The 24,737-nt window shown below is 36.0% G+C and overlaps 1 protein-coding gene across 2 annotated transcripts in view; it reads left to right on the plus strand.

Moving 5' to 3' along the window:
* Positions 1-24,737, plus strand: part of EPS15 (epidermal growth factor receptor pathway substrate 15) — a 51,928-nt gene that overhangs the window by 20,680 nt on the left and 6,511 nt on the right. Inside the window, exons 12-23 of one of the 2 annotated variants that reach the window (XM_049809351.1) lie at positions 3,339-3,424; positions 9,186-9,258; positions 14,261-14,422; positions 15,038-15,235; positions 17,239-17,436; positions 17,988-18,065; positions 18,408-18,498; positions 19,982-20,017; positions 20,885-21,021; positions 22,645-22,714; positions 23,921-23,997; positions 24,502-24,664. In XM_049809351.1, coding sequence (XP_049665308.1) covers positions 3,339-3,424; positions 9,186-9,258; positions 14,261-14,422; positions 15,038-15,235; positions 17,239-17,436; positions 17,988-18,065; positions 18,408-18,498; positions 19,982-20,017; positions 20,885-21,021; positions 22,645-22,714; positions 23,921-23,997; positions 24,502-24,664 — 1,369 coding nt within the window. Of the gene's footprint in view, positions 1-3,338; positions 3,425-8,962; positions 9,259-14,260; positions 14,423-15,037; positions 15,236-17,238; positions 17,437-17,987; positions 18,066-18,407; positions 18,499-19,981; positions 20,018-20,884; positions 21,022-22,644; positions 22,715-23,920; positions 23,998-24,501; positions 24,665-24,737 lie in introns of those variants that run through there. The other variant, XM_049809352.1, reaches the window with a different exon arrangement.

The following is a 24,737-nucleotide window of genomic DNA, read 5'->3' on the forward strand; positions in this document are numbered from 1 at the left end:
GTTGAGAAAGCATTATTTTCTATTTTGAAAGAATAATCCTTCTACTGCCTATCTAAAGACTTTTTAGTTTGCATCTGAAATAACGTGCACAAATTCAAGGTTTTTCTCCCAAGGAGTTCACAGTTCTCTTTTTTACACTGATCTTTTTTAAGAAGTCTGGAAACAATGTGGACTAAATACAGTTTAGAATTATATATTTGAAGTTATAAAAGTAAATTGTCCTCCATTTTATACTTCACAGATAGTTTTAATGTCTTCATAGTCTGTTGATTGCCATCTATCTTAATCCAGCAGTAGGCTGTACCTCAGCAGTTCAAGTTGTATTTATCAGAATGGTAAAGGTCATCACAAATTCTTACATGTTTTACATATCATGAAGTCTGATGCGAATTACCTTTTCTTGGTTGTGCAAAACATTGATCTAATTCTATGACTTTCTTAAACAGAATGAAAAATTCGCACCTGAAAAAATGAAACTCAAAATTTGGCACTACTTTTGAGTTTCTGTAATTGGTATCTAATTTCTTTTTACATTCTGTTTTTAAAAAGTAATTGCTTTATTTGCAACTCTACTAATCTTTTTTGTATGTTTGCTTTCCTTTCTATGTCTCTTTTCTAGTTTGGACTGTTTTTTCCATTCTGCACCACTCTGCTTTTCATCCTTATTATTCTGTCAGTTTGTTAACTCTGCTTTCTCAAGGTTAGAGAATCTTTGCTTTTCTAATATTTACTGTCTGTCGGTTTAATAATGAGCATCCTTCTAAGACTCTTACCTAATCATTGAAATAGCACAGCACTTTTCTGAAGTGTCACAGTATGTTGCGATCTCAAATTATTGCTGATTTCCAGTGTTAATCACTGGGAATAACCCCAAGGTTCTTCCCTGAATCCAGACCTCTGTGGCTGTTACCTGTTGGTAATATGTGCTGCTTGAACTTAAAAGAGAAAGTGCTATGTCTTATCCTGTTGAAATTGCTGAGGAAGTGGTGACAGAGTAGTATCCCAATGTGACAGCTGACAGTTATCATTAGGACTAATAACCATGGTTTTACTGATTATATTGCAGAAAATTTAGTGATTAGAATACATTAGATGAGATCAGTGTTGTTTACTGCTATTCTGTGTGCGTAAATTATTTGTTTAGAACTCTCAAAGACGTCAGTGCGATATATATGGTTTTTTTGCATTACTAACATTAATGATAAGAGTAAGAATACTGTGGAAGAAGGTAAGTTAGCTTTTAGTTAATCCTCTGTAAATCCTTACCAAGAATTTGTTTTACTAGATTGAGCTGAACCTTCAGCTCATTTTGAGCTTTTTCAAAAGAGATATTGTTGATATGAAAGAACCTGTTTGTCCAAGATCATTGCTCAAGAATTGAACCCAAAGGATAAGAGCAATAGGCAGAAATAGACTTTTTTGCTGGTTTTCTTGAAGTGGCGTGGCTTACATGGTAAAAAACCCAAAAACCTTAGGCTTCATCTTCTGAATTGACCAATATAAAGGTAGTAGCAGAAATATCAGTAAGTATAATGGTAATCCATTATGTTTTTGGAGTACAGAAAGTTAACTTGTGATCCTTCTTGGTAGATGTTCAGAATGCATATGTATGTATGTTGCTGTTATCGAATGTTTGGTTTCCTCACAGACTTTTATTACCACAGTAGTGTAACTTTTATTTCAATTTTGAGGCCTGAATGCAGATCCCATGAATGGGGTACAGCAGCAGTCTAGTACTTGTTGCTGTGTTTCTTTTCCTAGAACTGTTTGTAGTCATCAAATTGCACTTGCATTGCCAGCCATAAAATTTAAACTTAAATGCAAGTTCCTCCTTAAGAATTTTGATAGGCATTTACTTCTATTGCTATTTTGAGTTAAAAACTCAAAGCATTGTTTACATGCATGCTGCAGTGTAGTAAATGGCAGCAAGTAGTTCTAACTTTTGTCTTTGTTAACTTGTATATTGAAGCTAAAAATGTTGGGTTGTTTGTTCCCCCCCTCCCCAGTTCTCCTGAACAATTGAAAATAAGATTGAACTATATTTTGTTCAAGTTTGATGTTAGTGTGCAGAATTTCTTTAACTGATGAGAGAAGGAGGTGTGGAAAGAATTTGCACTTGTAGCTATGTTTTCCTTCTCTCCCCTTCCTAGGAGAAGTAAAAACTTTTCTCATTGGAACACCATGAGCAACTCTGCAAAACTCCTGTGTAATTCCTTTAGAACAGGATTGAACTTCATAGCTATTTTGCCCATTTGAGAAGCTGTACACTAACCAGTTTCCGAATAGCTGTATGGGTTTTTTTATTCTCATTTCATGCCACTTGTTGTAGTAAAGTATGTATGAATAACCTATAGTTCTGCTGAATAATATTTTCTGCCACAGTGTGCTCAGGCTTACTGTTTAGGTCTTTTCTTGGCTCTTGTTTTCTTGTTTGGTTTTTTTTTTCCAGAGTATAAGCTTGAATAAACACATAGTTAACAGAATCTTGATTTATCTTTAGACAGACTTAAGCATTTAAAAACTTTTGTGTATCACTTGCCTCTTTTAATTATATGTATATACTTTTCCTCTGAACTTTGTGTTTGTCCTGGATGACTTTATACAGGACTTGAAGGAACTGATTTATAGAAGGTAGTTACAGTGACTATGGCTTCCTAAACATGTTCATGTTGTGATAAGGCACAATAGAACAATTACAGTATTTGCTAATTTGTATCTTCAGCATTTGTTCTCTAGTCATTTATGTGTACTTCTTTGAAACAAATAATTTGTATTACAGTTGATGTCTTATTATTACAAAGATGTTAAGTAAATGGGAACTCCTGGGCGTAACTTACGTATGACTTTGGTTATCAAAGTTTCATTCAGTACTCTGGAGGTTCACATTAAACTAGCTTGATATCACTTAAATCATTGCAAATAAGTGTCTATGCTCTGCAACAGGAGGATCACCAAAGTGAAGAAATATAAAAGTAGTAAACAAACCAAACCACTCTTAAATGAATGCTAGGACGCCAGCTAAACATTAACTGTAAGATAAAGCTTATTTCAGAACTAGATTTTTTTTTTGTATGATCAGGTGGTCTTGTGCTTTTGTGGAAGATGTTTTCAAGAGTTTACAGGAGACAAACTCTGTTTGAATTATTAGATGCGTTGGATATGTTTTGTGTTCTGTTAACGTAGCATCTGGACTGGTTTGGGTTTTTAAGATTGAAGATTTTAAATACAATGCTACCAACAGTTGTTACAAGAGGATAGCTCATGCTGTCACAAAAAGTAAACATAGTTGTTGGACAGCATAAACTATAAACTAACAGTATTTCTTTTTTATCTTTCAGAGTACTCAAGGACTGAATTCTGTAGCAGATTTTTCTGCAATTAAAGAACTCGATACATTAAACAATGAAATAGTAGACCTGCAGAGGTAGGTAAAGGAGAAATCGTCATACTTGCCTTAGATGCAGTTGTGCTACTTGCTGTTTTTTTAAAAATAATTCAATGCATTAGAGAAAACCAGGTGGTAATAGTCTGCTAAAATAAAAGGTTAGCATGTCTGTAAATGTCTGTAATACTGTTTAACACTTCTACTCTTTGTTCACTCAGATGAGTGCATTTAATAACAGCAAGACTGTGAAAGGTCTGTCCATCATGCCTCTGGGTATGTTTCAGAGCGCTGCATATCTTAGTGTCCTGAGATGGAAATATTCTCACTTGTTCATCTTTATTGGCAGATAAGAATGGAGCGGATCTTTGGGATGCTTGAACCATGATACTAGTCGGTACTAGTTGTCTTTGATTTGTAGAGGGAATTCTAAGTACTTTTTTCTAGTGGCAGTAAGGAAGTGAGATGGGAAAGATCAAGTATGTAGGGTAGAGAGTGGGAAGATGACAGTTTGTATATGGACCTCTGCTAGGGTTTTGATGGTGGTACAGGTGAACATGCTTCTCTTCTGTTTAGTAAAACAAACTGTTACACTGAGAAAAATTCTTTTAATTTGAGGTCTGCAGACCCTTGGTTTCCATTAATTATTTCTAAGGTAATTAAGAAGATGACTTCAAGTGACTAAGAAAATGAAGTCCATATATGTTGTATTGTCTCTGTCATACTCTCAAGACATAGCAGATATTTTTCTTTAGTGATTTTTTTTGTTCTATCATAAATCTACCAAAAATTCTATGAAGAACAGTTAATTCTAGTATTTTATAAGTGAGGCTGCTTTGTCATGATGAAATCTGTCTTATTCATGTCACTTGCAGGAATGATTTAATTTGGCGATGTGTCAAAGCACAGTCTGTTTCCTAAATACATAAATGTTTTTTCACTTCAGCTGCTTATTCTCCCTCTTATTACTCCCACTGCTTCCTCGCTTCTCCCTGCTCTGCCTTCCTTGGTTGTTCTTTAGGTTGTATTAATTCCAATTTTGGACTCTTACATTTTATTAACCTGAAATATGATTTACAGCTATGTATATTTGCTGTTAGCATTTTAGAGGGAAATAAATTGTTCTCTAGCATTAATTTTTAGATGAAGTTGGTTTTCAGTAGGTGGGCTTGCAGCCTAACATGCAAGCCAGTCTTGTTTGTGTCTTCTTTTCTTACTGTGAAGTATGAAGGAACCATAGCCTTCAGAAAGGCGTTGCTTCCATTTCTGCAGTGGCAAATATACTTGGGGGATTATTTAAGACACATTTGAAAGATATTAGATTGTTGAAGATGTGGTAGGGGCAACTATTAGTATGTATTTATTTTTAGGAAGGGGAAATTTACTTTGATATGATTTAGAGGTTGAGAACAGAACTGGATTAACAATCAGAGGCTTAAGCCTGTATTGTCAAACAGAAGTATAATAGTAAGAGGTTTATGTGATTTCAATGAGAATTACTAGCAAACTTAATGTCATAAAGTGAGTTGTGGCTCAAGTAAAATTTCTTCATTTTTATTTTTTTTCAAGAAAATGAATTTTTTTATTACTTAGAAATCCTTTAGCCACTGTAGAAGTGTTATTTTGGTACTTTTCTGCACCTTCCCTAAGCACAGGTGGCAATGCGAGGCAACAGTTTAATCTTTGTGGTAAATGTAGGAAACTTTTTCATCTTTGGCAAATCCACATTTTTTGTAATAACTAGTGAATTACACTTTCAGTCTTGATAGTTATATAAAAATGTAATTTGAACTTATTTTTGTTCATTATTAAACAAGATATATTGTTCAGCTGTAGAACTCAATATGTCATAATTCTAGTCCATGATTCCATTGAGAAGTATCCACCAGAGCTGCATATCTGAGACCCAGTAATAGAAACTGAATCTATTTTTGAAGTGCACTCAAAAAAAAAAAAAAAAAAAAAGGCAGCAGAGGAAATGCCCAAAAGAATGACAATGTGTGGTAAACATAGCTTTTTGAGACTGAGCAAAGAATACAGAGCTGATGTGTTTGTGGCTCTACAGTCTGTGTGGGAAAGATTTCTGGTAGCCAATAGCTTTTTAATCTAATTCAACAAAAACAATGTCAGGAAGGTGGAAGTTGAGGATCAGATGAAGAATAAAATGCAGAGCACTTATTACCGAGGATAATTCCCCTCTGGTGGGGGAATGATTTGCCTAGGGACATTGTGGAATCTGCACCATTTTGAGCCTGCCAGCACTGCTGCCTCTAAGTTCTGTTTCAGTTGCACTATATTTTTAGAAATCTATTTGAAGCTTTTTTGATCAGCATTGTGGGAGGCTAGACCAGATGTTCTTAATATTCTTTTTTGAGCCATAAAACCTTTTTCTTCCCCAGCAAACCCTGCTTTGCTTTTGTGCATTCAAAGCTAGCTATGGCCCACGAATTAGTGGAATTTCTTCAAGCTTTACCAATGCTACATTCCTCCTCAAGTGTGTTAAGTAGTTGAGCTTAATTTAGTGTATCCCACCAGAGGTGCCATTCTTCACATATGTTGGACAGCAGCAGTTATATTGTCTTGAACATAAATCAGGTTAAAAAGGACCATAAAGCTGGTAAGTTGGTCTCTCAAAAGTAAGGAAACAGCAAAACATCCCCAGAAAAACAGGGCAACATCTCCCTGCCGTACACTCACATCAAGCCTTTGCAGAGATCTATAGCTTCCTAGCAAAGCAATGGTAACAATTTTACTGTAGCCTAGATTATTTCTTCTAACCTCTGGTTTGGAAGTAACTGAGCTGTTGCAGCTGAAGAGGTTGCAGGGAACAAAGGGGAGAAGAAACAAGGCAATCTCTAGGCATTTTTTCTAGCGTTGCTAAACTGAAGTACTACTACACTAGGAATTCCGAAAATTACAAATGTATGTGAAAATAAGAAATGTTGGGCAGCTGTGAGTGCAGATAACGCTACCAACTCTGTGAGTAGTCATCTGTCAGTTATTATGGCAAAGCACTATGATTTTTTTGCTTTTGTAACTAAGGTGGTTCTAAGTGTTGGCCATCAAGAAGCCTGCCTAGTGTTGTTTCATGTTTGGCTTGACTGCATTTACTGACATGGGGACTCCGTGGTTGTCAGCTATAACAAATATTTGCAGTGTGCTGGCTCCCATTTATAAATTACTCATTCACAAATTAGTATAAAACTTAGGCATTTACTAATGTTATTTGGTTGTAAATCATGAAGTATCTGCACTGGAGAAACCACCTATTTATTAGGTTTAGGGTTTTTTTAATAATTGCTTTTAGTTTCTTTGATATGAGGTTCTCCTGACCTGACTACTATTAAAATACATAGGGAAATAATATTGCTTTCATAAATTGACTTGAATTGGTTACAAGTGTCCTTTATTGGCAAGACCACAGTTCTTTTTGGTTTTTTTGTTGGTGGTTTTTTGGTTTTTTTTTTTTTCCCCAAGTGTTGATGTGGTAAGGGACTTTATGATCCAGGAAATCTGTCATATCCAATAAATCAATTTTGTTACTTGTTTTTGGTTCTTTCAGTTGCTGAGCATTCCTACAGGGGCATACCAGATAGTTTGTAAAAGAAATGGAAGCATTCAGAAGGATTAGTGAATTAAGTAGGTCTGTGTTGTCTCTTTTTTGAAACAAAGATGCATTACTGGGAAGGGAGAAGGGGATGTGTTGTGTAGACTATATACACTCAGCTTGTTTTCCTTTGCCTGAGACTGCTGCCTAAGCTTTTCTTGTTCTGCCTGACAATACTTCTTTCACTTGATTTTTTCCAATTCATTGTTTGTGTTGTGATTTGGCCAGTGTAAGCTGCCTGTGGGTGGGTATTGTATCCTGTTGCTTGCTTAGCATAGTCCAGATTGCAAGGTTTAGGTACCAGGCTTCTGTTGAAATAAAAAGGAAGTGATCTTCATCTCAGACAGTCTCTTAGGCATATGAGTGACAATAATGTGGAAAGGCTGTATATTAAAGCATAAATACCTGCTTGCATTTCTATTTCCTGCTCAGTTTTCATACCCGAGCAGGAAAAATAACAAGTATTTGTTTACCTAGTCATCTATTCTCTTTTATCTTCAATCAGGAATAATATGCCTTAATGTTTGCTGTGCTTGATGGGTGTCTGAGGGCTTGAAGGTATTTTTCAGCCTGACATGTATTTAGATCCATGGAAGTGCTTTATTGAGATTGAGACCCTTTGTTCATGGAAAGTTACGGAAGGCAAAATCAACAGAACTTGTTTCAACCCTGTCTTGTAATGGTTTAAGTATCTAAGTGCAACTGTGCTACAAATACTAGTTTCTTGAGCTAGAAGAGTGTGCTATAGCTTTGATGGAAATGGTAAAGATTTGCTTAGAATTTCTATGACACTTTTTTCTGATGAATGGTGAGTGAGGAATTTTACGTACCTTGAAGGTTCACACTTTACAAAATAAGTAGCCTTGTTCTTCAAAGTCCCTCTTTCCACATATTTCCTTTTCCTGCCATTTAAACTTTCCCTTTGGGCACAATCGGCAAGTTGCTCTTTAATCAGATACTGAGATAAATAATAGCAGAACATAGTCTATAGTAATTATTTTTCAGAGGAAATGTTCATTTAGCATCTGCGATATCTGGATTTTTTCTGTTTTCCATTGTATGCGGTTTAGCAGTAAACAAGAATTCCTCAGCTTAAGAGGACTTAGAGTAGACCTGCTTTACTTTGGAGACAGAAATGCTTTCTTCTGTATTAGATAAGAATAAAGATTAAAATTAATAGGTTTAGATTTAATAGCAGCAGATTGGTAATCAAATATGAAGCTACCTTAACTTCAAGATGTACTAGTAATATGATAGCTTTTCATTATGGTATTTCGCTTAGAAATGTTAGGTTTATCATTGTTCAAATTCTAACTTTTAACGTGTGTGCTAATTTGTTGACGAAATTTTTACGAAAGTAAATATCTGTATACAGAACAAAGTGTTAAAACTGTAAAGCTTAATGCTTTTCTGTATCTGTGAAAGGAGAAAAGATTCCATATACTGTCTAGAGATAACCACTTAGAACAACTCAGAAGTGTTACTGTTTTAAAATTGTATGTTGGGGTTTTTTTTCCCTTTCTTAAAGCTGTTGTTATGTCTGACTGCCAAGAATTTATTGATGATAATTCCCCTGTCATTAGTAGTCACTTTTAAACTTGAATAAATGTCTGTAGAGACAGACTTGATATGACACAGCAAATAATGACATATGGAGTCTCTGAGCAGATAGTGATTACAGCAAGCTAACCTTTCTTCTTCTTCTGACCAAGCCTGCCAACAGATATATCTAAAATCTAATAGGCAGAGTCCATTAATCAGCTAGGTTGGCCTGCTGCAAATGTTTTCTAGCTGCTGTTAGCATAGGAATGACTGTGGTTGCAGGGGTTAATAGATGGAATCTGATGCAATCCCTCCCACTTTTCCCAGCAGTTTTCATTAGACAAGTGCTCCATAGCAACAGTGAGATCACTGGAGACAGTATTTCATTGATTTCTCCCTCCCGCCCCCTTCCATTTTTAAGCCATTCTTATCAGTGAAGTGCAGTTGGGTGAAAAGACAGGGTTTTTTTTTATGCAGAACACTTTTGTGGGCTTCTGTCTTGTAAATAATTTGGAAAGCAGAAATCCCTCACATCTTCTGTGTTTAATGTTTCACTATGTATTTAAAGAGAGATACAGGCTTAGGGGGCTGGATAACTGTACCTGCTGTAGCTGATGTTCTTAAGTATTCTTGCATTGTTTGCTGGTCTTCTAGGGAAAAGAATAATGTAGAGCAAGATCTGAAGGAGAAAGAAGATACCATCAAGCAGAGGACAAGTGAGGTCCAGGTAAATAAGACACAAAATTATTTTTCAGTCACCTGATATTGCACCATGTGGTGTTTTAACGGCAGTGGGATTACTGAGTCTTTAGATCACATCACTCATTCAGTAAAAAGAAAAAAATTGGTGGCTAGGAAAAAGAATGTACTCTGAAGTGTATTTTCTATACGAATGTGGGTTGGTGTAGGTGTGTGTATTTATATAAATGTGCCAGCTCCTAGGATATGTAGCCTGCATGGAGTTTTAAATGAAAAATATTACAAAAGAATAGGTTTCTTTTTGTTTTTTCTTTTTTGTTTTGTTTTGGTTTTTAGCAAGGCTATCTGATGTATAATTAAAACTAGAGAAGACACTGTAGCACTGCAAATAATAAACTTAAGTGGCTGAATTAAAAGGGCTTGTATATGGGGCTGCTTCTTAAGAGTCGCAGTAATTACCAGCTTGGGAAGAATATTGCCTCAAGTTAATTTTGCCTAACATAAGTGGATTTTAAAAATAATTTTTATTTAAAAGGATGACATGGAATTTCCAGAATATTGGAAAATTTAAATTTTACAAGTGTTTTACAGGGATTAAAATTCATACAGTCAGCATCAGTGCTTAGGGTGCTAGCAGTCTAGCCAAGGTCTGAATTAAATGCTGCAAAGCAATATTTCAATTAAATTTTAAGCTGCAAAAGCAGCTGGAGTTGCTGCTTTAAGAAAAAACTTCAGTGTGATATCTGATCTCTTACATTCATTTCTACATTTATTTTAGGAATCTTTATTATTGTAAATAACCTTTATTTGATTTAAGAACAAATAATGCAAGATTCCTGCATTTTACTTTTTGCTGGGCAGAAAAAGAGCCAATGTGTTACAATCATTGTGAATTTTGTGCTTAGCTATTTAATATCCTTAAAGCCTGGATGATAATTAATAGTCTGACCTTTCAGAAGATAATCAGATGCTGGCCTGTTAGTCACGATGGCAGCTAGATTCAGCAGCTGCAGAAATGCATACGGAAGTTGCCCATGTCTGTGACTCCGTACATGCATGCAGCGGTCATTCCCCTCCCCACTCTGCAGATTGCCTTTTCACACTGTTAAAAATTCTTATGGGTATTCCTGATTTTGCACATAGGGTGATTTTGTTAGTGTGTTCTGGAATCTGTGTGTGTTCATGTGAAGGTTGAGTTTGGTGGTCCCTTTGCACAAAAGGTATATAAAGCTAAATAAAACCTTACCTTTAATGTTACAGTATTAGTGTAATCTGCATGTTTTTAGTCTTTGATAGTCAGCAGCATCACAGAATCAATTAAGTCATTGTCTCTAGAGCAGTAATGTTGGAAGCAACTGTCTCGGGTCTTTAACTGCTTAGTGATCACACAAGCTATTTGTCCTTTGTTAAATACAGAGTTACAGAGTTCTGTCAGTCTGCAGAGAAGGAACTGGCTTGTCAGAAAAATGAGAAACCATCAGAATCAAATGGGAAATGGCTGCAGCATTTATTTAAGCTGGTGGCCCTTTATCTCTGGTCCCTTTCTTGCTTCTGAATGTTGGAGGACCTGCATGTTTCAGGAAACTTTCTAGAACTTCAGAGAATAGTGGTGACAGACTAAGAATATCTTTACATCATGCTTTTTTCTTCTGGTTTTATTCTAATGATGACATTTCTAAAGATGGTGCACAGAAACAGTGTGTTCTAATCTGCCACCTTGGATCCAGCTAGTTTCATGGCATCACGCTCCTGGGTTTCTGATACCAGAATTAATTCCATGGACACAAATTATAATCTCAAATATAGCCATGGTCTGTGATGGATAGAAATGATTTCTATGGGAGGAGGGGAAGAACAATAGTTTTTTCTTTTATAAAGTAATTTATATATTATGTAAATAGATACTAAAAAGCAAAGACAGAATAAGAGTTGGAAGGAAAACATAGCATACTGATGGTTTTAATGTGTTTATTAAATTATCAGCTCTTTGGTAGCAAAGATTAAGGGGTGTTTTTTCTTAGTTATAGGCAGAATAACAAAAATAAGAAACTTCTAAGGCAATTTAACTTATTCTGTGATTGGATTAGCATTTTCCTATAAATATGGGAGTAATAAACTCGGATATGAAATATTCCTCTTGGCAGTAGAGAACTTTGTTTTAGAGAGTTAATGTGTAACTAAAATATTAGTTCTTGACCACATACCAAGTGGCATCTGAAAATCCCTTTACCTGGGTATGCCCTTGCTCTCTCATCACCAGCCTGCTCTTCTAGACACAGATATTGGAGCAGTCTTTGCTTCAGCAGCTAGGCACTGCCTCAAGCAGTGGGCTTTGGGACACATTCACAAGACTCTCATCTGCTGTCTAACACTTTACATGTATGGGCATGGGTTTCTCAGTCTGCCTCCTAAGACTCTGAAATAAGTGGCAATTCTCCTGGCTTTCCCAACAATTACATGTTCCCTAGAATTTTATTGATGTATAGTTAAAAGGTCTATGTTTTACTTTTCAATGGGATACTGAAACTTTGTAAAGAAATTTTGAGAACAAATGCATGTAACTCCTGAACAAAGCGTAATATAGGTTTACATGAGTTGGGGGGAAAAAATGTAACTGCATGTGAGACCCTACTTCAGGGAAGAGGGGGGCGGGGAGGAAAGTGAAAGGTATTTTTAAGGACTGTGGCCTTCTAAGTAGTCCAGAATGTTTCTGGCCTTCTCTTCTAGCCTTTTGATCTTGTTGGCCAGAGTGTTCTTAAACAGATTTATGCTCAAGTATCCCACTCACATGGATTTTTCTCTATTCTTTGTTTGTTGTGGGGCACCAAAGCCATTAGAAAGTCAGTGAACTTTAACTTCTCTGTGCTTTTTCAGGCTTAATAGTTCTTAGCACGTGAATTGTTTGAAGTACAGACTGGCAAGCTATTAAATCCATTGTCTATCTGTGGAAATCCAGAACTCTAGACTTCCCTTGTCCTACACTACATTAGCATGGAGAGTTATAATGATCGTAAATCTAATACAAGGATTACTATTACCATAAAAACACTAGTTTGTACCAGCTCAAATAGGTTAATGGTTTTCATATAGCATCTCATTCAGTGCTTGAAAATTAAGATGCTGCTCCTCTGCTGAGGGTGGTCTTTGAAGTCAAAGCTTAATTGGAGCCTGGTTTACTTAATGAAGATGTGTCTTTGAGTATTATCCACAGTTCTGTGTATTGTATCTACTCTGACCTTTAATTCTGGAGTGGTTATGTGAACATGTTTGGGTTTTGGTTGGGGTTTTTTTCCTCCTTCGGGGAGCCATCAGGCTTAGTCAAGTCTCTTCAGTGCTTCTCTACTGTGGTGTCTAGGACAGACATTGGGATTCAAGGAACAGTAGCAAGAGTGGAGGTGATCTATATTTAGCCTGTGTGTATGTGAATTTTTGCTTTCTTCGGAGAAAGGAGACTGAAATCTCTTTAAGCTGTTACTTTTTTCCCCTGTTGCCTGTGTTGAGTGTCAGCTGATACTTGCTTTTCAAAGCAATGTAAAAAATGAATGGATCAAGAGTGTCCAAATTATCCAAGTCAGTAGCTGCTGTAAGAGCTTTGCATGTGTGTGCTGGTTTGTCTTTCATGGATTAGAAATAACCAGTAATTCATCTAGTCTGACTGCTGTACATCAGTCATTTACTCTTTAGCGAACTTCAAATTTGATTTGGGGGGGGTTGTGTGGTGGTTTTGTGTTTTTTTTTGTTTGGGGTTTTTTTTTGTTTGGGTTTGTTTGTTTGTTTGTTTCATGGAAGCATCTATGATGTTTCTTTAGGTAGTCTTCCAGTTGTCTTGAGCTTACCTATTTCCCTAGCATCTGACTGCTACACCATATGCCTTTCTATTTCTATCTGGCTTTTTTGTCCTGATTATGTGGAGGTGTTAGCACACATGGATAGACTATCTCCCTCACCAAAAAAAACCCCCAAACAAAACACCTGTAAAAAAGGACAACAGGATCTTAGTTTAGAGCAGCACACAAATGTATGATCTAATCAGAAATTCATGTCAGCTTGTTTTCTTATCCTCCTTCATTTTCTTTTATCTCTGTTTGGTTTTTTACTGTTGTTCATGATTCTTCCTTCAATTACCATATTGTCTCAGAAAGGCTGCAATCTTCTCTTTTCATCTAATACTTTTCCTTTTGTATTAATCCTTTTGATCTCCCTGTATTTTCTCTTCCTTTTGACTTTGACGTTCTTTCTTCTTCCTGAATTCTTTACTTGACCTTTTTTTCAATGCTATCTCTGCAGTTTGTTGAAGTATAACCATTCCTGTTGTTCAGAAATGAACTAATTATCATATGATGCTACTTAATGTACTTAGAACACAAGATACATACTTGCTGCTGTTTCATAAATTAAAAGATGCCATATTGTTGTGTAGTGAATGTGCATTTCTTACCAGTACTGTCACATAGAAAATAAGTTTTCAGCTGATTTTTGCAGAATCAGAGGCAGGGACACTCTGGAAGGGAGTGCATTTGGGTTAATAATGCACCGGTTTGGGCCTTTACCATGTTGCTGAAACAAGTTCCTATTTTTGACTATGTGTTTTTTGAAGGGGGAAGGAGCAGAATAAAGAATTTCTGTTATTAAGGAATTCAGTAAAACATATTGCAAAAACATAGGAGAGAGACAATGTAGCAGCCTGAATAAAGACGACTTCTAAATTCAAAATTAAATCCTAACCTCTCTGTGAGTAAAACAGTGAATCTCTGTGTTGATGCACAATCATCAATATTTCAGTGAGATTCTTTTTACTAAAGAAAGGAAAAAGCAAATAACCTGATTATTTTTGTCTTAGAATTAGAATTTGAGAATACTTGCTTGTCTGACATAAATGCTAGCTTTTATAATGACATTATAAATGCTAGCTTTTGAAAGATAATTTGTTGATACTTTGAAATCTGAGTTGGTACTGCAGTTTATGCTGTGGAATTTAGTGGTTAGGAGGAGAGAGGGAACAAATGCAAAGCTAATCTGTTTTATTACAGGATCTACAAGATGAAGTAAAGCGGGAGAGCAGTAATCTCCAAAAGCTGCAAGCTCAGAAACAGGAAGCGCAGGAAATCCTCAATGATCTTGATGAGCAGAAGGCCAAATTGGAAGAGCAACTTAATGATATCAGGCAGAAGTGTGCAGAGGAGGCCCATTTGGTAAGGTCTAATGGCTAAGGCCCTTGAAAAAGTAACTGCCTCATTTTGAAGAACTCGGCCTTGCAGTGTTACAGTTGCTGGGGCAGGAGAAAAAACTTTAATGAATAAACGGCCCGAGTGTCAAGACTTTGTGACCAACAAACAGTAGGATACATGTCACTCACTTCAGTGACCTCCTAATTTAATATCAGTGTGTCAACAAATATGCTGAGATATACTTGCACACAAATAAGGTTAAGTGCAAAGAAATAATGCAAAATTATAATGCAATGTAAGTGTAATTAGAAGCACTAATTACTGGGACTGATTTCTTAGTGGTTAAAAAAATCATCTTATGGCTATGTGGATTTTTTCTAATATACTGCTATACTATTTCTTTAAGGTCTAAAATGGTATTTTCAGTATTAGAAATATCTGTGTTGGTCAGGTGAACAGCTAGAATACTATGATCTTATTGAGACCAATCGGGAATTAACCTTTCATTCATGTATGATCTATAATCTCTGCAATAGCTATGAGGTTTTTAATTTTTCTGGTCATAAATAATAGTATTGGATTGTGTTTGGAAGTGTTTGGGTTTTTTTATTTGGCTTTGAAATATTGTTCATGCTTTAGATTGCCATGCTGAAGGCTGAAATAACAAGCCAGGAATCAAAGATTTCGGTGTATGAAGATGAACTGACCAAAGCTCAAGAGGAGCTGAGTCGCCTGCAGCAAGAAACTGCAGAGCTTGAGCATTGCATAGAGTCTGGGAAAGCACAGCTGGGACCTCTTCAGCAACATCTGCAGGATTCACAACAGGAAATCAATTCAGTAAGGCAGTGTGAAAGACTCCCCTGCCCCCCCCCCAAAATTTATTTTTTCCCTGACAACTTTTAGTGTGTTTTTTCTTAAAGGGAAGGCATTGTTTTCTTTTTTTGCTCATGTCTTTAGTTGCTTACACGTGTTCTGTGCTAGTAGTTGTTAGGATTCTTACAGGCAGACTCAAGTCACTCAAGATATTTCATGATTTCTCTCCAAGTTTTGTTAATAAAAAGGATTAATTTATTACACTTCGTAAATAATTTGTCTTAATGTAATAAATGAAAAATGGATAATGCATGTTTAAATTCTCTATGTCCAGTAGTTACTTAAGCTTTCTTCTTCAGCCATGGCCTGAGGCATGCTCTCACTCTTCTTTAATTGATGTGAAGTCAGTATAAAATTACTAATAACATTTACTTAGTGCATTGTTGAAGAGGGAAGGTAAGGTGAATGTGAGAATAGAATGGATTGAGACTAGATACTGAGAAGTGGAGAGAGGGCTGCACTGGTTTTCAAGCACTGTGCTTTGAAGTGTCTGCTGTTATGTTAAAGGAACACTTTTAGCTCCTATCTATAATCAGTGATTTATTATTACTTCAGTGATGCATTCGATTGCACACCTTTTCCTCATCATTCTCCTTCTCTGACATGCCAGCTGTCTAATATATTAGCTAAAGTCACATCGTTATCAAGTTAAAAACAAAATTAAAAGCCTTCCGATTAATTTTGAACCCTAGAAATGGCTGGCTTTTGGGTTGGTCATTTCACACAATTCATGTCTGTAACTCGTTAATGATTTTTCTAAGTGTTTTTTTTTTTTTAATTTTTTTAAGACTTCACTGCTAGTGTTCATGCAAGAACACTTTCTTCTGTTGAAAAGCCTTATAACATATTAATAATTCTTAAATTTGGCTTTGAGGTTTAGAAACGGAGAAGTAAACAAATGGATTTTCCATCATTTTATCACAGGTAGAGAGAAGGTTATGCTATTTCAATATTAATATACTAGCAAGAGGTACTTGCAGTGAACAGATTTGAGGCTGATAATATAAGTGGTTGTGCTTGACTGTACTACAAACCTTTTATTTTTTTATAGGTTTTATATGAGTACTCCCGATTTTATTGCCCTTAGCTCGCAAATAATGAACAATAGGTGCTGTGGTGCTTTAGGCAAGATTATCTACTGGTTGGTCTGAGGTCCGTGTGTTTTAAAGACACCTGGTGTTGTCTTTGCTGCCACCTGGCTTGTGACATGTGCAAGGCAATGAAAACTCTTAGGTGAATGACCTAGCAGAAGTCAGTGGGATTTAGGCACCTAAATATCTGAACTATGTTCATTCTTCTGCATAATATGCCAAATCCAGTAATTCCTTCATAAGTGGAAGGCTGGTTGTAAATGTTTGCTGTGAGGCACTGCATTAAGCATATTGCTGAAATAATAATGTGAATGTAACTGTCTGCTTAGGAAGATACACTGTGGATTTTGTAGACTTCAAAAGTCATGTGGGAGAAGATAATGAATTTGTAATTTTCCTTCTTGGAAGATGAGAATTCTGATAAAGCGGCCTTTTTAATTTAGAGTTTAAGGCAATTACAAATACATAATTAAAAAAAAAACACACCAAAAACCCAAAACACCAACATCCAAAAAAACCCTCACCCAAACAAAACTAAACAAACAAAAAAAACCCTGAAGGCTTTGCAACTGTTCTTAGGACTTTGAATAGAAACAAACCAACAAGTCTCGATGTTGCAAGTGATGCAGTCTGCTTCCTTGGCAGAGAGGGTTCTCAGGTCTGTCTTTCAACCACAGTGCGTTTCTTCTAGATCAGATTTGTGCTTGTCTCTCAAATTTCACCCTTTGATTGAAAGAACATGGGTTTTATTATATTTGCTTTTGAAAATAAGAATTTCAGGCATATATCTTCTATCTTATATTTAAGAGGGCGTGGTCATATATTACCTTCTCTGTGCTGTCATACTGATGCATATACATTTATTTCTGTTTACAGGTGCAGACAAAACTTCTTGAACTGAAAGAATTGGAAAATAACCAATTTAGTTGGCACTCTCAGTCACATAATACGCTTGTTAATGGAACTGCGGATCATTCTAGTCTTAGCAACAGCAGCAGTGAAACTGCTAACCTTAATGAGAATGCTGAAAGGGAAAGTATAGCAGAAGATGAACGAATAAACAGTGTGTCTCCAGTGAGTAGTGTTTTGTCTGCTTGATCATGATGCAGTGCAGCTGTGAAGTTGGAATAAGTTAAGAATGTATCAAGATTGATTATATTTTTAAACACTTGCACAAATAAAATTTCAGGATGTTATTCTAAGAGATTATGTTCCTGCAATCTGAAAATTGATAAGGAGAAAAGGAGGCTATTTTAGCCTGGCTGGAAAGTGGCAAAAATTTTTTTCTGTATTTGTTTCCAAAGCAAAATATCATAAATTTAAATAGTAGAATTAACATTAAAGGAGAGCAGCTGTCTGCAGTTGGTGCAACAAGAATGGAATAAGGAATAGTACAGAAAATCTAAAGCTACTGTCTTGCTTTAAATATCCCAGTAGATTTTTGATTTTTTTGTTCTTTTTTAAAACTTTCGCAGGGTGTATGGAACACTTCAGTATGTTCTATAATAAGTATGAACCTTTTGAAGTATCCTTTAGTATATTCTTTTAGCTATTTAATACTTAAAATTATGTTGTGTAGTCTTCTATCTACTTATTTATGGTGAATTGCTTTTATCATTCTATAGATAAGGAATAGTCCTGAAACAACAGCCTCTGTTGTGGAAGAAGAGAAAGAGACCCCAGCTGCAACTATTACCAAAAAAGTGAGTTTGTTCAGATTTGGGGGAGGAAAAAGTAAATTAAAAAAATCCTGGTTAAACTGTTTCAGGCTTGCATCATGTAATTTATAGAACAAGAGAGAAATTAAATTGTCATTTCTTACTCTTTTTTTAGAGTGCAATGTCATGAAAACATGTCATCTCATATAGCAGGCAGGTTGTTTTGAGAAATATTTTGGCTCTCCATTGATGAATTATGTAGAATTCTAGCTGTCTCTCTTCAGCTTTAAGAAGCTACTAAATGGTAACACAAGATGACATAAGTGTTTTCTGTCCTGCATGTCTTAAAAATTTAATACCTTTCTCTACTTCTTTTGCATTGCCCAGGAAGATCCATTTGATGCTGAATCTCATCCATTGCCTGATCTAGTTTCTGAAGCCAGCTTAGAGTTCTTCCAGTCTGACCCTTTTGTTGGCAGTAAGTAAACTTATCTCTCTAAGTGTGGATTTGCAGAAACAGGTCTTGTATGAACACATCTCAGACTAATCTTCACCTTGGAACTGCTCTTTATAGAATAAATGTGAAGATGCTTGAGTGACAGCAGTGTGGAACCAATAGCATTACAAAAATAGATATGATAGAAATGAGAGCTCCAGCATGTTTCTCCTTCCTTCATCTGGACTTTCTAATTAGCTGTGAAAAGCACACCTTTCCCTCACTGCTCTTCCTGAGTACTTCTCTTACTTCCCTCCTCCCTGCACCCCTGGTTGCATTTTGGTCTTAAAGGTGTGGGCATACTTGTGATACATGTGGTCTTGCTAATCTAATTTGCAGCACAGATCCACAAACAGATCATCTGAGGGTTCAGGGAGCTGTGGTGTGGGGAGAGTGTGGGTTGTTGAGAATGAATGGCTGTGGCCTACTTATGGTGAGCTTGGCACTCAGAAAAAGGTAATGTGGAACTGCACCATCTGTTCGTCTTGTGGAAGTGCTATGCTTTTATTTTTAAGAACTTGCCACTTATGAATGCTGTTGCTCTGCTTTTATTTTTTTTCTTTTATGTTGGAAGAAGTGATCTGTCTATATGGAGCCACTTGGAGAAGTGGAGTTAATTTAGATTAACTGCTGAAGCAGATGTTTTCAGCTACATGAATATGATTTTACATGCTTTCAGAATCAACATGGTCTGATCTATTTAGCTTGTATTGCTTTGAAAGGAAGATAAGCTGTATTTGTTTCAGACCAATTGGCTTCTTAAAAAGAATGTCAGTGCAGATTTAATACTTTCAATTAATAAATTAAACTAATTTAAAACAGCTTGAATGTTTCTGTGTCGATATTGCTTGACTTTTTGTTTATAGTGAAGTGGTCCTACATTTGCAGCACATGACAAGGCCTTTCTTTCAGAGGAGAAAGGTATGGCTGTTAGTAGTCAACCTTTTGGGCTTTGTGCACTCAGAATCTTCAGGGGTAGATACCTACAGATAAGAGACAGTATATGTACGTCTGTCACATGTAGATGAGGGAGTAGGACTGATGCAATTGGGACCATGCATCCAGTGCAGAAATGAACACTTGCTTAGGAGCTACCATCCATGGCACCTGTGAGAATTAATCAAAATTGGGACTAAGCGTCTATCAGTGGTTAGCCTGGATTACTATGGTGGTAAATACTGCATAATGTTGGTGTTTATGGACAATAGCCAACAGAAATGCATCTTTGAGATGGCTGCTTTTGTGTGTATTTCATGATGGCAATGAGCTACTTAATGAATATTTGTTTCATGCGATGCTAGCTCTTGTAGTTCCACTGAAAATAGTGAAACTATTTCTCTGAGTGAGAGTTGTTTAAATTCTAGCTGTAGAAATGAGTTTGTGCGCAAAAGACTTCAGGTGAGTACATGCTTCATGACAAGTAACTTTTCTCTCTCTCTCTTTTTTTTTTTTTTTTTTTAAACAGGTGATCCCTTCAAAGATGACCCTTTTGGGAAAATTGGTAAGTAACTTTGTAACTTCTAATGTGTTTGTTTTTCTAAATTATTCCTACTAGAAGAGTATGTGGGGAAAAGTGTCACCACTTTCAGTGCAAAAAAGGTAGAAATGACCCAAAAAGTCACCATAGGATAGATAGATGTATGGCAGTAGCAGCTGTCCACTTGTGTTAAAGCTTTTCGGAGAAGCCCATTGCCAGTGAACTTCTCTCTGGCTGTTGGATGTATCCTTAGTTGGGATTTAAGTATGTGAAGGTGGTGAACAGAATGCCCCAAACTCTTGCTGCCCATTTTGTATGCAAAGAAGTAGGACTGTACTCTTTTAAAGGCTTTTAACTTAGCAACTTTCTTTAGAACTAAATATTGGAAAAGGTGGGAAGCCTCTATTTAGACTGGCTCTATAGGCAATGTCATAGCATTATTTGCAATGAATGGAGTTACTGGTGACAAAAAAGCAAAATGGCCTGTAGGAAGGCTATAGCAAAATAGCATTGAGCACCAAGTGCCAAATAAGAAAACATCAATTGTGTGTGGGGAGCAAAGGAGAAAAGGGTAGGAGAGTTCTGAGAAACATTAGGTTTTGTAAAATGCTTCATTTTTAGGGAGCTTGGTTAAAAAGCCTATATGCTCAGATAATTCTGGAACTGAATCACTGGCACCAAAGTTTTCATGATGTGTAGAAAATGTTGGCTTGTCTAATGTTTTGAATCACAGAATACAAATTATTCACAGATTAATTTCATACTTAAGAGATCCTTGGTCTTAAATGTGTCACCTTCTTGAATTATGAAAAAAGCAATATAATCTTTAGTTTTTAAGATATCAAGCTAAGTAAAGCTAGCAGAAATGTTAATGAGATGTTTACTTTTTAGATCCCTTTGGTGGTGATCCCTTCAAAGGCTCAGATCCTTTTGCATCTGACTGTTTTTTCAAACAATCCTCTACTGATCCTTTTGTGACTGCTGGCACTGATCCATTTAGCACTGCAGACAACAGTAATAATAACACAGTAAGTTTGGTAGCATACCTTTTACTTCCTTCTATATATGGACAAAATAACCTATTTTGTACATTTGGACATGTCTTGAAAAGCTGATACTCAGAAATTGTATAGATAAAAGGTTACCTCTTACCCGATGGCTCTGTCTTGTCCTTTTGTGTCCTACTTTCTAGAAATAGTTACAGATTAAATAGAAGTAAAAATAAAAACATTTTAAAAATGTTTCAGTGTGGAGCTTCGTTGCTCCACAGATAAGAACATTTGAGAATAATGAACTAAGTTCTGTTGGTAGCTGCTGGAACTTAGTAAACATTGAAAGAAACCCAAGATTAATCTCACCAAGTTATGTTGAGACACTTGATTTTTGTCTGTAAAGATTATAGGATCAATAAGTATGTTCTATATCTTATCTGAAATCTGTTGTGCTATGGGGTTTTCCTTCTGAAAAGTTGTTTCCTTTTCTGAAAATTGTTCTATAAGTGTATGTTGTTTGGGTTTTGTTGTGTTTTTTTAATAAGAGTAATTGAAGCCCTCTCATAATGTGAAGATTCTTACTGAATGTACCTCTTTCAGGTGTACTTTGGTGTAACTTACACCTGTTCATGTTATAACTGAGCAGTTACTGATCAGTCTTGAGCCTATAGTAAGCTAGAGTTGGGCATGAAACCTTCTCTGATGTAGGATGGAACTTGATGAAGACGAGGTAATATTTAGGGCCGATAGACAAACAATCCAAGAAGCTGAAATGCGTCATGTCTTAAGTTCATCTCCATCCTTTTGCCATCTCCCTTCCTGCTCAGTGCTGCTTCTGTTCATGCCTCACTTCCAATTTTCTGTGTGTATAAAATATGCATATACATATATAAAAATTAGATACATCTGGATTAGGATTAGGAAGCAAGTTAAGTGGCTGTAGAGTGTGCCTGTGGCTAACACATAACAGCCAAGATAGTGAGAAATCACTGCACCTAATGGTGGTGGTGTCCTTCCATGTGGTGAGCATATTATGCAGATCTCAAGGTCATATTACACACCACAGCCTACACCTCCAACGTTAAAAATTAGTTTTCTACAATCTTTAATACTTAGCACACTGTCCTTTTCCAAGTCTTGATATTCTAATATAAGTAATTCTTGGTAATATTACAGTCTGATAATAAGAGAAGTACGGAAGAGGAAAAAAAAAAAAGGGGAGAGGGGGGTCAGAGCTGTGGTGTGGGATTAGCAGTGGAGTCTTGAAATCTGTATTTCTGAACTAAAGTTATGCATTCATGCTAAATGCTTTACCACCTTTGAGGTGTTGCTATCTTGTAGTTATATGTTCATGAAGACGGCTCTGGCTGTAGAAATCTGAAACCAAAATGAGTGGTCGATATTCTTAAATTTTGTGTTAGTGGTTACCAAGTATGTTGCACATTGTACCCTTTTTTCCTTCCTTTGAAAGTATTAATCGCTGTTTTGAGGGAGGAGTTTCTGTTGACAGACTTGTTTACTGATGCTGATAAAAGCTACTTCCAAAATATTTTATCCTAAAACATCTGAACTAAAACAAATTGGGACTGTATTCATAGAATTGAGGAATCTTTTAAGCTGAAAAGCAAATTTCCCTCCAAATGAATTTTTTTATTTTAGACAGAGATATCAAAGAAGAATGACCCTTTTGCTCCTGGTGGAACAACTGTTACTACATCAAATGATCTAGGTAAAAGTAGATTATACACATCAGATTTCCTGGGGTTTATTTTAATTTGCTTTTGCTTACTTTTGTTTCTAGTCTTTTAACTGAATTTGCAGTGGAGTGTTTTAGGGATTTCCTGTGTTTTCTGAATTTTCCTATAAGGTATGACATAAGGTGCAAGTTTGCAGGGGGGGTATTTTTATAAAACAAAACTGTCTGATTATCTGTAGTGCATAACACTGAAGAGTGGTTCTGCAAAAATGTTCCTCTACCTTACGTAAAACTGGTAAAATATCCTGATCTAAATGCTTGGACTATTTGAATGGTTTGTACTGCTTCCCATTAGGGTTGTTTTTGGAGATTCCATATTACTTTCTAAGTAACATACAAGATAGCTTTGTATCACAAGAGGAGATGTAGGATAGAATAACTACTTCATCAAGAATTTTTACTGTTCAAGTTTGTTCCTTTTGTTTTGCTATGACCCTCAGTCACCTGAGGGCTAAAGATGTTTTAGGGAAGACTAATCTCCTATTTTCCCAGGTTGCACTGACAAGTCGTAATCCAAAACATGAATCCGTGTGTGATTTGGTATTGTAAAGCTGTTCAGTTTAATTGTAGGAAAACAATGCCATTTTCTAGAGATGCAGAAGAGAGTATTAGTAAAGACAGTGCACTTGCTTTGCAGTAGAACAGAAGTTTTTACATGTTCTGAGGCACATAAAAATGAAAGGGTACTGTTGAATTAGATTGAGATGATACGAGGTTTAGATACTTTATTCCACAAGTGGGCCTGCAGTCAGAAGTGAGCTCTTGTTCATGTTCATATACATACTTATCTGTGTATGTATACTTATGGGTCCATGCGCACAAGAAATGCCTCTGTGTGGATACATACATGTATCTCAGCAGACCATCCAGTAGTATGATTTTTTTGGTACTTTCAGTGGAATTTAACTTTTTTTAATGTAGGAAACCAGAATACCAGTATTTCTTTTGAATTACTCCCTGTTCTGGAGAATTACTATTCTTAATTGGTAGTTGACACTCAGAGTTTTTGTAAAAGCTACTTAATAAATTAAAGTGCCCACCTCATAAAATATTTCACTTCAATTAGTCTGTGCGGCAAAATATGTAACAGTTGCTTTTTTGTTGTGGGAATTTTTTTTTCAGTCTCTTTCATCTTTAACTTTTAATCTCATTGTATTTGCTTGATTTGTGTGTATTTAGCTACAGACCCTTTTGCCTCTCTGTTTGGAAATGAATCCTTTGGAAGTGGCTTTGCTGACTTTAGCACGCTGTCAAAGGTAATATGAAGCTACTGCTACTCATAGAAAATGCATGACACTCTGCAGTGACAAGACATAGCTTACTCTCTACCAACAGTTTCATTACAGTTTTGCCAATACTGAGAATTTATAACGGCTGACTTCCTTGAAAAAGAGGTCTTTAGAGTAAACTGTCCTGCAATTCCACTGTGAACAATGCAATGTAATCTTTGTGGCTTTATAAGTATTTTCTTCATATTTGAAGTGATACTATTTTTTTTTAAAAATCTGCTGAGTTTAACAGCAAACCTATTACTTTTGCATGTTTAACTGCACTCAACTTGATATTGCTGTACACACTAACCATTCCTGATTTTTCTTTATTTTCAGTCTCCTGGAGTATGTGGATAACCAAACAAAAGTATTTTCTTTTTGTCTTAGTCCAAACTTGCAGTTCTAAATAAATATTGCAGTATTGAAAAGATGGGAAAGTATAGTAGAATTGCACTGAAAATGTGTATGTTGCTGTTTTCTTTGTTGAAGGCCAACAATGAGGATCCCTTTAGCTCTTCCACGTCAGGTTCTGTCAACAATGTGATCATAACTAAAAACTTATTTGAGGAACCACCAGCTAAAACTGAAGACGTTCCTCCTGCATTGCCCCCTAAAACAGGAACTCCCACAAGGCCCTGTCCACCACCACCTGGTAAGAGCTGATACTGAGATGTTTTTAACAATTAGCTTTTTCAATGTTGGCAGTGGGACAAAAATTATGAGGG

Source organism: Accipiter gentilis, chromosome 8, assembly GCF_929443795.1.
Source record: "Accipiter gentilis chromosome 8, bAccGen1.1, whole genome shotgun sequence".
NCBI classification, from domain to species: Eukaryota; Metazoa; Chordata; class Aves; order Accipitriformes; family Accipitridae; genus Astur; species Astur gentilis.